The following is a 13223-nucleotide window of genomic DNA, read 5'->3' on the forward strand; positions in this document are numbered from 1 at the left end:
TGTTAAGTGTGTCAGATGTCAATGTGTGCGTTAACTATGGCTGCCAGTTTGGCTAGACACGTCAGCTTGCTAATGTGTTTGGTTTTTAATACAATGAGTATTTTATTAGTTTTAAAAACAAAACTGAGTAGAAAAAAGTTACTAACATGAGTACATTTGAGTTCTTAAACATGTTAAATAAATTCACTTGTTAAAAAATAGTTAACATGCGATAAACGTGCCTATATGACACCTTTAACATGTAGATTTTAATGACTTCCTTGAAGATAAGTTTGTTATTGAACAAACCTTACTTTATGAATTAGGCTAGCATGACTAACTTAGTAAGATTTCAAATCTTACTTAGTGTTCTTAAACCCACATTGATTATCAAATTGGTAATCCAACAATACAATATTTTAGATTTAATGGAAAAAATCTAGATTCGAAAGAAGAAGAAAAAAAAATCTTTTTTGAACTTGATCGAAGATATTGAAAATGAATGGGTACTGAACTAAGGTCATGTTTTTTTTCCTTGACTTAACTTTTTTTTTTTTTTCAATTGGTTTTTCAAAATGCTTAGAATTTTGACATTTATAACCATGTGGCATCTGATCATGTTTTTGGATGCCACAAATTGATATTGTTAAGATCCACTGCAAGGTATTTTAAGTAACAAATTAAACATATCAACTTGAATTTTGTGACGTGGTACAAACTTCATAAAGTAAGGTTCCCTTGAAGTTGTCAGAACTCCAAACAAGTTTTTGTAATAAAAATGCAACAAGTAGGTTTGTCAGCTAAATCTCTTTCGAAAAAAATAGATAGGTGGTATTGTAAAAAAGAAAAAACATGGTAACAAATTGTTGTCCCCCAATGAATTATCAAATCAGATCATAGTCAAATCAAGTCTTCGTCAAAGTTCATATCGTTGTCGAAGGCCCAAGGCTTTTGGATTAGAATGGGTCACATTTTAAACACTTAAGATCCATTGCAGCCCTTAGGTGATGGTGACAGACATGGGCTCTTCATATCTATATTGACCCCATGAATTACTGACCCACCCATTTTTGGGCTTTTGGATTAGAATGGGTCACATTTTAGTCACTTAAGATCCATTGCAGCCCTTAGGTGATGGTGACAGACATGGCCTCTTCATATCTATATCTATATATTGACCCCATGAATTATTTGACCCACCCATTTTTGGACCTTAATACTAATAAATCAGTCTTAATTGACGACTTTAAAAAAAGCAACTAAATTCAACGGCAATAAATGACCAATTGTGCGGTTTCAAACTTAACACATATTGCCAAAAATCTGAAAAATAAAATTGACATATCCATGAGGACCACGTGTCTTAATAACAGTTTGTCAGTGGGCCGCGTAGTACGAAATAGTTAGGTTTCAAACACGGCAACTCCCACTAGACACGATTTCACATGGCAGTCAACTCAAAAGGCAGTAGAAGAAGGGAAAATTACTTAATAGCCCTAGGTCTGATTTTTCTTTCAATTTAGTCCTTTGCAGGTTATGAAAATAATCCATTTAGAGAGTTCCCAACGCCACTCTAGACATTCATAGCTATTGAAATGTCAAAATTATCTAATCATTTACACTTATCATTTTCATAAAATAAAATAAAAAATTACATTTTTGACATTTCGATCAAGTTTTGAAGATTTCAATCTGATGAAAAAGATTTGAGAAGGAAGAAGAAGTCATTTTCAAATATTTTGAAGATATATATAAAAAATTATGATTTTTTTCTATTGTTTTACTTTCTTTTTAGATAAAATCGATCCAGGATGGTTCCTTTGATTTGAAATCATCTATACAAATCATTATATCAAGTGTTAAGTTAATCTTTCTATGTATTTTAGTTGGAAAAAAGTCAAAATTTTTTTACAATGTTGAGGTCAACATTTTTTTTAATCATTATTGACCTCACAAGTTTTATTTATTATCAAGTTCATCAATTTTAATTATTGTCAAACTTAAAAATAATTATTAAAAAAATATTGACCTAAAATATATGGAAAGATCGACTAAAAACTTGACATAACGATTTGTGTAGATGATTTTAAAATTAAAAAAAGCATCATTGATCGATTTTCATCTAAAAAGAAGGCAAAACAATTAGAAAATCATAGTTTTTTTTACATACAACTTTCAAATACTTGAAAAAAATGAAAAAAATAAAACTCATAAAAATGACTTCTTCTACCCTCTCAAATCCTTTTCATCGGAATAAAGTCTCTAAAACTCGATTGGAATAACAAAAATACAATTATTGGACGAGAATTGTGAATTTGAATGATTAGGGCAATTTCAACATGTCTAGAGTGAGATTCATAGATTGTTTTGAAAAAATAGATTTATTAAATGGATTATTTTGATAATTTGTAAAAGTTAAGAATTACATTGAAAGAAAAATTAACGTTAGGGACTATTAAATAATTTTCCCAGAAAAGAAAGGTACATCGCTAAGGGATAATGATTCAGCGTCACTTTTAGAATATCCTCCTGTCATGTCAACTCTTACATCTTTATTGGATGTTTAAAAGAAATTTTGACTTTATTAAACGCATTAAACAATTAAATTGTGAAAATAATCATCTTACCCTAAGAGCATCTCCAACGCAACACCCTCTACCCATACCCATTAACGAAGTCTTTTAGGTATTATGGGTAGCAATTATGGGTATCCATGTGACATGCACTCCAATCGGGCCACTCATAAGTACTATCCTTAAAAAAATTTAATTTAATTCAAATTTAAAATTTACTATTTTTCAACATAACTGCCTAAATTTTTTTCCCTCCAAAAAAGATGGGTAATTAAGTAGGAGTATCTTTTTTTGGTATCGAAAATGTTTAGACCTAAAAAATAATGAGGGATGAGTCTTGCTTTGGAGTTGAAAATTTTGGACTCCATTACCCATTTCGACAGCTAGAAGTTGATGGGTAGAGGGAAGGGTAACATGTTGGAATTACTCTAAAATCAATTTCGAGTGCAAATGTGACATTTTAACAAAAAAAAAAAATTTAATATTTATTTTGAAAAATAATTAATAGGCTTATGAATGTCTTTTTGAATTTTGGAATAGTATCTTAAATACCTTAATTACTAGAAGAGAGCTTCTATTGCCCCACCAACTTTTACTAAGAACATCTCAAGATGTGTGTTAATTCCATGGTGATTTACATATGAATTTAGGTGCTCTTTGAAAATTTTAGTGTGGCAATAGAATCTCTATTATTAATAAAATCTTTCTCGATAAAACTACCAATTCAAACCCTTGAGATCTCTAATTCAAATTATATTACCCGATAATTTTAAAGATTTACACTGAACTTATTTTTTCATTAAATCCGAACGGGCCCAATTGAAATTTTATTCATCTATAGAAAACTTGTAACCTTTGAGACAGAAGAAGCCTCTCTCTCAAATAAATTCTGAGAACTTTGTTTTCACCAAAATCAAATTGTTTTCTAACTCCATGTAACTTGGTCCAAAAAAAAAAAAAAGTTTTAATAAATGCAACTAATTTTATATAAATATATGCCATTTTTTTTTCTATTTTGAGTAGGGAAAAAGCACAGCCCTATAAAGTATATAAATGGGAATCTACTATTGAAAAAGTGTTTCAATAAAGTGATATTTATTACTTTGGTGGCTCGCACGTACCATCCTACCAACACATATAAAACAATTAAATAGTCACTTTTTATGTGAAGGGGCATATAGAAATTCAAAGTCATGACCTAAAAAGTAAATCCAATCAGTCTTGCCATCTTTTAGTTAACCCTGGTAAGGTACCAATGAAGTGATATGCATCAAAGTAACAAAAAGCAACTTTCCCAAAAATTAATATACCATCAAGGCATCAACAACACACTAAAAACTTATCCCAAAGATTTGGTGTCGAGTAACGAATTTTATCCCTCCATTCCATTCTATCCAAAAGTTAGTATTGTATTATCGAAAGTGAGTTTATAATTTTCTTAAAATATAATACAAAATTAATCAATTTTACCCCTCCATTCCAATTTGTCCAAGGTTGATATTGTGTTATTTAAAGTGAACTCATATGTTTTTTAAAAATTGTTCCAAGTTAACGAATTTTATCCCTCCATTCAACTATGTCCAAAGCTACTATTGTGTTATTGAAAGTGAGTTCATATCTTTAATATACAAAAGTGAACAACATTGGAGAGAGATGATCTAAGCAACCAAAACCAAACTTTCCTGAAAAATAATACTGAACAACATTGGAGAGAGATGATCTAAGCAACCAAAACCAAACTTTCTTGAAAAATAATATTGAACAAAAATAAAGAAAAAAAACAAAAAAAGTCGTTTGTTTGTCATGTAATTTCTCCATTTAGGTTCCTATTCTAGTTTTAGACCAAAACTGATATTTTCTAGAAGTAAAAAAATAATAATTATATCTTATCACCAACAGCCTTAAAAAATTTAGATACTTCTAGCTATGGACAATGATATCGTCACGTTTCGGGTTATTGAATATGGCATGACACAAATCACTTGAACCGCCCACATGGCACACTCTTTCGGATGTTGGATCCATTCTCTTTGCATCCCAATTACAATCACAAAGGTTAGTATTACCATTATTTAACTCTCTATAACGAGTTGTAAAAAGTAGATTTGAGATGGTTTAGGCATGTTTGACAAAAGCAAATATTTACCAAAATATAGAGGGCTCCCATTTTATTCCCACTAAACCTGAGGGAGTTAGAAATTATTAATATCTTTATGGAATCTTGTGATATCTATATTTGGAATGATTCTTTACGTGACACCCTCTCTAATTATTACACCGACAGTCAATAATTCACACAAATACCTTTTTAAGTATTTGGTCGTCAAAAGGCGGATTTTTCAATCATCCTCCTCCCATACTTTTTAGATCTTATTTTATGATTATGTTTTAAAATTATTATTATTATTATTATTTTTGCTGATTTAGACATGCCATTCATCATTTTGATCAATAACGTCTTCTTCAAAGAACGGGTCATCCGTAATACTTTTTTCCCATAATTCTCAATAATAAATTTTAAATGATAGAGCAATACATACTAAATAATGGAGATCTTATTACTGATCAAATAATTCAAGTTGATGTTCCCAAGTCTTCACTAGAACCATTACAAAGAATTGACGGACTGATGACTAAGGCAAGGACAAAGATGATGGAAGAGATATTATACGGCTTGATTGTGGAAGTATAATACAAGGAGACCGTTTTAAAAGATTCTACGACCAACTTTGAATATGTCAAAACTTCACCAAGGATGGTCAACTATCTTTTTGTGCAAGGAAGTGATTTGTAAGAACAAATTGGATGCAATGATTGATTGAAAATTTTATATTCTAATTGTCCTTAGTTTTGATCTTTATTTCCTAAGGACTACTTAGACCCAATCTTGATCTAATTTGTATATAAAATGATATCTCATGTTGTATTTGAGACACAATTTACAATTTACATTTTATAAATGATTCTTTGAAGTTTATTTAAGAAGTTTCTTAGGTCTTCATGTGTTCTTTGTTTGAATTTCTTTATGAGTTTTTGTATGAATTCTTGAAGAAGTGATCATCCTTTGTGGCGTCTTAAGATTGGGGTTCTAAGAACTTAATTTCTTTATGATTCTAATCCGATCAACATTAAGATTGAGATTTTGAGGACATAGTTTCCTTGAGATTCTAATTCATTCATCATCAACTTTTGTTTCCTTCGAATTAATAGATTCCTAGAAGAGATCATCAAGTGGATTGAAATCACGTTGAAAGGATCATGAAGATTAGATTTAATAAATAAATAAATAAAAATAAAATTTGAACATGATCACAAGCTTTGAAACATAACGGTCCCTGAACTACAATTTCTTAACAAATGGATTTTTGTGTCGGTGCTCCTTCAATTGTCGAAATCCACTACCCAAAATTGCAGATATAACATACTACAAGGGATCCACTCCCTAACTTAAGATTTTATCTCCTTCAAACCTCGAGAAAAAGATATGATTATTAAGAGAATGAGAAGAATATAATTTTTGGTAGATAAATCAAGGGTTTTCTAGAGCACATTGAAGTCAATGAATTGAATAAAAGAGTGGGGCATGTTAGTTAAAAAGAGATGGAAGACAAGGGCATAAATAGGTTGTTCTACATTAACCTCCATAACAAAATCTAGGTAGACCCAATAGTTCATCATCTAATGGATCTTCCAAGAGTTATCATTATTATCAAATACCTTCCTATCTAATGGAATGCTATTGAATCAAATGACAAAGACATTGTGGAGAAAGAGATGACATTTCTTGGATGAAATGGAACATTTAATTCATGTAACAGGAGAAAGATTTTCCATTCTTTAGCACCTCACTTGAGAACTAGAGACGAAGGGATTGGTGACACCCATAGCACCCTAACTAAGAAATGAGTTTTGAATACCTAGTTACGTAACGTCACAGTTCCATGCAAGTTCTAATATTTAATTCCCTTGCAGGTCAATGTAATATTCTACTGAAATTGTTACGTAACAACACAGTTCCATGTAAGTTCTGATTTCTAGTTCCCTTGCAGGTCAATGTAATATTCTACTGAAATTGTTTAGTTGGCATCATCAACACAATCCATCAACCACTCAAAGTTCCATAGACCCCAACCCAAGAATCAATATCCTAGCAGCTAATCTTTTTCTTTCTTGTCAGTCTAATTATGGGTGACTATTTCTCCTTCAAGTTCTGGTTAGTTGAGAGTAAGGTCTCTCTAAGCTTCATTGTTAGTGAGTTCTCTCTCTTGTTGAATTCTTCCATGGCTTCTTTTTCAAGAACTGATGGGGTCAATCCGATAAATCAGTATCATTTGGTAAGTCTGGCTTAGTACATGTTTCAAATGGTGTAGACAAAGGAACATATAAATCATCAAGAATACTTCTGATAAGGTGTTGGTGTGTCACTGAATCTGTGATTTTTTTGACAAGTACACATAACAAATGTAACATGTTAATAATACCTTTAAATAACTTCAATGAACAATTTGATTATGATAAAAGAAAATAAACAACATGCTCACAACTCATTGGTGTTACAGCTGCCAATGGATCAGGTCTGGATCTAACCCATCCAATAAGCATAGGGTTGAACTCTTTATCAGATTGGTTTTATCACAATCTGATATGCCAATTCTTAATTAACTTCATATATTTAACAAAAACATATAATACAATTTATATACATTCTCACATATATATAATATAATTTCAAGAGCTACCAAAGACACCCCCCAATTAAAAATAAAGAAAATAAGCAAATGGTTTGAAATTGTCAACAACTACTGAAATTTGAAATTGTTTGAACCGAGCATTATAATACTCTGTAAGAGCATTCACAACAAGCCTCTCTTCCCTATATTTGAAGAGGTAAATAATAAATTTAACTCACAACAATCATCCTATATATTTGGAGAAGGATTTGAGGAGAATGTTTCATATTTCTTCACTCTCAAACTTGAATAAAATTATTACACATTATGCCATGCATCTATTTAATTGTTATTATTCATCCATAAAAATTATATTTAGAAAGTTACACATGACATCCTAACTAAAAAAATAAAGAAAATATGTAAATAGTTGAGAATTAAGTACTGTCAATAAACTTATATCTTAGGAAAATATGATTATTCTAATCCATTTTGTTTTGTTACATTTTTATTTTTTGGGTTTAAGATGGTATATATGCCTAATCATAATTGTAAACAACTATTAAAATAGTTTGAACTAGTGTTAAAATGTTATGTAATGCTGGGCTAATAATTTGAGCCAACAATTTACAATTGAAACCCCAATCGTTAATTGTATTAATAGTCAATCTTCATTTATCATTATATATTTTTTACTTATTACTATATTTTATTTCTTCAAAGTTGATTTTATTAGCAAATTGTCATATATTCACCATGAAACACAAATCTTCATATAAACATATTACAAAACTTGGGTGAATACCTTTGAATATTAAAAAGTTTTGGCTTAAATTATAATTTCAACATTACAAAACATTCTAACATTCGATTAAACAATTTTAGTAGTTGTTTACCATTATGATTTGGATCATATAAAATTAAAAAAAAAAACATTATATAATTATAATTAAACATTATATATATATATATAGAAATCTAGCAAAAAATAAAACTAGGGTGTAAATAAGTAAAAGTTGGGGTGCCAATTATACCTCTCACATGTTTTATAATGATTATTAGGCATTTATACAATCTTAAACCCAAAAAATAAAAATTTTAACAAGAAAAATGGATTAAAATATTCATATTTTACTAAGATATACTTTATGGACACTAACTTTAACTTATTCTTAATTATTTATTTTCAATTGAGGTTTCAATAACATCTCTCAAAATATATTTTTTATGACAATGAAATGGATACATGGCACAATGTGTAACTATGAGCATTAGCATTAGCATTCTTGTTATTTTATTCAAGTTTTGAGGACAATCATGATAAAAATAGAGATATAGAGAATGTTGCGAGCAAAATTTATTAGTTCCCTCTTCAAATATAGAGAAAGGAGAAGAATATGTAGGTCTTTGTGGATGCTCTTACAACACAACCCTCTTTGATCCTCTCTACAAGCCATTTCCTCCCTATATCTGAGGATAAGGAAGAGAAGACCTGAAAAGTGTGTTTAATCTTTAAATGAGATGTGATAACTAAACAAATTAATTTGTAATAAGTAAAACTCAGGGTGCCAATAGCAACTCTACATATTTCATATACTTGCTAACATTTTATCATACAAGTATCCCATCAGATTGAAACATAGTTGAACCAATTCGATGAATGGACCAAATTTCAAATATGATATGATACGTTGGCAAACAACAAGACCATGCATGTCACTAGAATATTTTAAGAGTAATGAATAAACTCAATTTTAATAAGTTATCTTACTTATAAATAATAATAAAAAAGTAATCTTAACAAAATATGATCAATCTGAAAGAAGACCCACTAAAAGTTCAACCTAATAATAAATATCTTGAGTCAATACTAAACCATTGACAGAACATATACAAACATCCTCGAATTAGGGTTGATAGGGTAGAGGAAAAACGCAATAAAGTTGGATGGGTACTATTGGAAAAGGGGGAGAAAGATGGAAAGATAATAAAATCTATTGTCTATGACTTATTTTTTTCTCCCCTTTCCAAGAATACCCCTTCAACTTTAGTGCAGTTCATGTTCTACCGCATTCCAAAAGGGTGAGTGCACGGGGGAAAAACAATAAAATTAAAGGGATGAAGAGAAAAGACAATAAAATAGGATAGTTTGGACCCCCATAAAATTGTAGTTGGATTGGACGTTTACCACACACAAAACTATAGTTGGAGTTTCATTTCATATTTTATATATATAATATATATACGTATAAGATATAATAAAACACAACTATTGACCGACTTTGCTACATCTTTATAAGGGATAAACGTCCAATCAGCTACAATTTTATGGAATTCACCTACTCACTTTATTATCTTTTCTTTTCACCCCTTCAACTTCATTATCTCTTCTCTCCCCCTCCTTTTTGTCAATTACATCTCTTCATTTTTACTATATTTCCTCATATACCCTGTTAACAAACTTTATTGTCATTTTGCATTTCCCCTTAGTAATCCTTTCCAACATTATTATTTTTCCTCTTAAACCCCTTAACCTAAAAAAAAATTAATAATACCTCTCCCAACTTTTTTTTTTCATTTTTTACTTCCCTTGATCGATTCCATTTTATAATCAATTCCAATAAAACAAGATCCACCTCAGCAAGCACTCATTTTTTTGTTAGATGGTTAACTAATACTACCAATGGCCTTCATATGGTAGATAAATAGTGGTTTTGATCTAACAAACTATATCCAAGTGGCCGTAAGTAGGGTTGAAAATGGGCCCTTTTTTTTTTGCCACAACTACAATTTGGTGGAAAGAGGTTGACTATTTGCCTTTACTTTTCACCCAATTCAACATGTCTTTGACTTGATAATGGTGTATAATCTATACTAAAATTGATTTTTTAGAAAGGGGAGAGATGAAAAAAGGCAATAAAATAGAGTTATGTAAACTCCACTCCTTTGTCTCAATCTTTATATTACAAAATTATCACTCATTATCGAACTACAATTTTGTGAGAGTATAAAAATAAAGACAAAAGAGTGGGATTCATACAACCCAAATTTATTGTTTTTTCCTTATTTCCCTCGTACCATGAAAACCTTTCAACTATATCACCTATCAAAATAACAGATAACCATTTATTTTTATTATATTTCCCCTCATTGTTCCCCTCGTACCACGAAAACCCTTCAACGTTATCACTTATCAAAATAACAAATAACCATTTCTTTTTATTATATTTCCCCTCTTATACCACACTTCCCCCCCATGTTTTAAGGAATACGAATCTAACTTCACTATCTTTCCTTGTACCAAAATTCATACCCATAAACAATCTTGGGGCAGATTTTACCTTTCCCTTCCTTTTTTCAATATTATGGCTAGGTTCATTCTATATCTTATTCTAACCCTCCAACTCTATTATATTTCCTCTTCTCCTTTTCTTAATAATAACTCTCCAACTTTATTATTTTTTCTCATTTAACCCCTTAACTCGAAATATTTTTTTAATTACACCCCCTCCAACTCCAACCTAAATATATTTCCTCCTTTCCCCAATCCAATTATAATTGGACAATTGTCGGGATTCCAAATCCAATCTGATCCTCAATTGAATTGGTACCAAATTTGATCTATCGATAGCCATAGAAACACATCTCCAAAGTAGAGAAGGAAATGGACCATGCAATGCCCTTAAAAAATAATAGTTGAGAGATCAAACATCAGATATCTAAATTGCGCTAATTGGGTTTGATTTGATTATTGATTGTAGGAAAAATTATCAAAATAACCTAATTTTTAAATTAATTATCAAACGTCCATATAAGAATCTAGGGGATTGACTTAATAGTTCTATTCAAAAGGTTAAGTCCATAAAGTGTAAAACTTGCAAATCAACAAAACTATGAAAAATCTGGCTAACTTGCAGCGAAAATATGCTCTCCTTTTTTTTTTAATAAAAAAAAAAAAAAAAAAGCTTCAAAGGGTAGGTTGCAAAGAAATTTAAGCCCGTTCACCACGGATTCGCCTTGCAAGTTGAATGTCTTTGGGCATTATCGTTACCCTCTTAGCATGGATAGCGCAGAGATTGGTGTCTTCAAACAAACCTACCAGATAAGCTTCCGCTGCTTCCTGAAGAGCGAGCACGGCATGGCTCTGGAACCTTAAATCCGTCTACAAAACAAGAAAGAAACATCAACATTAATCACAGAAGCCCTAAAAAATAGAACCTTTCAGAACAAGTGTAGAAGATTAAAAAAAAAAATCTTCTTTTCATCCTATTATAAGCAATTTACCTTGAAATCTTGAGCGATCTCACGGACCAAACGCTGGAATGGAAGTTTGCGGATCAAAAGTTCTGTGCTTTTCTGGTATTTCCTGATTTCTCTGATAGAATTGATGGGAAAAAAATGGAATTAGGGTTATGAGTAGGAGAGAGGGGTTTGAAGAAGTAACGGAGATCAAAGTAAGATTTCGTACCGAAGAGCGACTGTTCCAGGTCTGTAACGATGGGGCTTCTTGACTCCACCAGTAGTTGGTGCCGATTTCCTTGCAGCCTAAATTAAGATTAAAAAGATCAAGAAATAAGATTTGATACAGAGCTATCTCTGACTCATGGTTGATTTTTCGCCAAGAACCCAAAGAACAAATTTTAAGAGATATTCGAAACCCTAGAACCCTAGACAACAAACAAATGCCTAATGTAATGAAGACAAAGAGAAATCCCAAATCACACAAAAGATCACCCAAAAAAAATTCGATTCATGGCCAATTCGCCTCCAAGAAACCTAACAAGATCTTCAAGAACTAGAATCCGAAAAGAAAAATACAAATCTTCATAAATCTACGAAACCCTAGACATCAAACAAAGGCTTGACGCAATGTACACAGATCAAGAAAGAAAAAAATAAAATTCAACGATATATGTTAATAGAGAGAAAGACACATCAAGAACGCACCTTTGTGGCGAGTTGCTTTCTAGGAGCCTTGCCCCCTGTGGACTTACGGGCTGTTTGCTTCGTACGGGCCATTTCACAAAGAAACGGACTGAAAAATTAGGTTTAGGCTTGAGTTGGTTACCTCTGTGTGTGTGTGTGTGTGTGTGTGTGTGTGTGTGTGTGAGAGAGAGAGAGAGAGATTAGGGTTTTTAAGCGAATAGATTGAAAAATCGGAGAGAGATGGGGATTTTATAGCAGTGTAGTCTGAACGGTTTCCTTGGGACAGAGGGTCAGTGGAGTTCCAACGGCTTTAGGGCTTTTTTTTTCCAGAAAGCACACGATCCGTGTGCTTCGCTCTGATTGGCTGGATTTTACTTCACAAGGAACCACCATGTGCCCAGAATTATTCAAAATTTGAATTTTAAATAATTAACGATACTTAGAAGGCCATTGGTTTTAAAAGCCGTTTCAACGTCTCACCTCGGCTGTAAACGCCAGTTTTTCGATACGTTTGAGTCGTCTCATTCTCTAATTTTAAATCTTAACTGATGCGTTTGACTCGAAAAATTCAGATTCAATTTTTTTTTCGAAATCAATAAAAGTGGATGGTTATTGAATTTTCATATAACTCTCAAATTTAAAAATAAAATTCAACAATAACAAGTAACTATTTTTATAGTTGATAGAATTTTGTCCCCTACAACCTTGAAACAATGGATTATGGTTTTGGATGCACGAAATAAGCCCAAGGACCCATGGTGAGGGCAGAATCTTTAGTAAGGTTTATCAAACCATTCTCCTTATTGGGTTGGTAAAGATTTTAAACTTTATTAAAAGTCATTTTGTTCAAATAAATTACTACATTAGCAATCGTTTCATTGAAAAATTTAGATAAAAAATTAAAAAATAATTATTTTGAGCTTGATCCAAAGTTTGAAATTTTGATGGCTACCAACCTTCCACATAAGTCCCAAACTTAAAATTCAAATTTAAATTCAACAATGAAAAAAATATTTTTTTTTTCTTGAAAAAAAAAATTCATAGAATTTTGTTCTCTACAACCCTGAACGATTGG

General features: G+C 31.1%; 1 protein-coding gene across 1 annotated transcript; it reads right to left on the reverse strand.

Annotated features, from left to right (window-relative positions):
- Positions 1–11172: 11172 nt before the first annotated feature.
- LOC147403664 (histone H3.3) lies at positions 11173–12518 on the reverse strand. Its single transcript, XM_086439331.1, has 4 exons — positions 12170–12518; positions 11691–11767; positions 11507–11597; positions 11173–11384 (listed from the first exon to the last, which is right to left on the reverse strand). The coding sequence occupies exons 1-4, from the start codon at positions 12239–12241 to the stop codon at positions 11214–11216; spliced, it is 411 nt and encodes a 136-aa protein (XP_086295457.1). The 5' UTR covers positions 12242–12518; the 3' UTR covers positions 11173–11213.
- Positions 12519–13223: the final 705 nt, after the last annotated feature.

Source organism: Akebia trifoliata, chromosome 4 (assembly GCF_017979445.1).
Source record: "Akebia trifoliata isolate Shusen 1 chromosome 4, ASM1797944v1, whole genome shotgun sequence".
Taxonomy (NCBI): Eukaryota; Viridiplantae; Streptophyta; class Magnoliopsida; order Ranunculales; family Lardizabalaceae; genus Akebia; species Akebia trifoliata.

Coding starts and splice junctions, on each gene's coding strand:
- LOC147403664 (XM_086439331.1), bottom strand. CDS start 12,241: ATGGCCCGTACGAAGCAAACAGCCCGTAAGTCCACAGGGGGCAAGGCT. Junction 11,768..12,169: donor GAAAGCAACTCGCCACAAAG/GTGCGTTCTTGA, acceptor ATCTTAATTTAG/GCTGCAAGGAAATCGGCACC. Junction 11,598..11,690: donor CCTGGAACAGTCGCTCTTCG/GTACGAAATCTT, acceptor CAATTCTATCAG/AGAAATCAGGAAATACCAGA.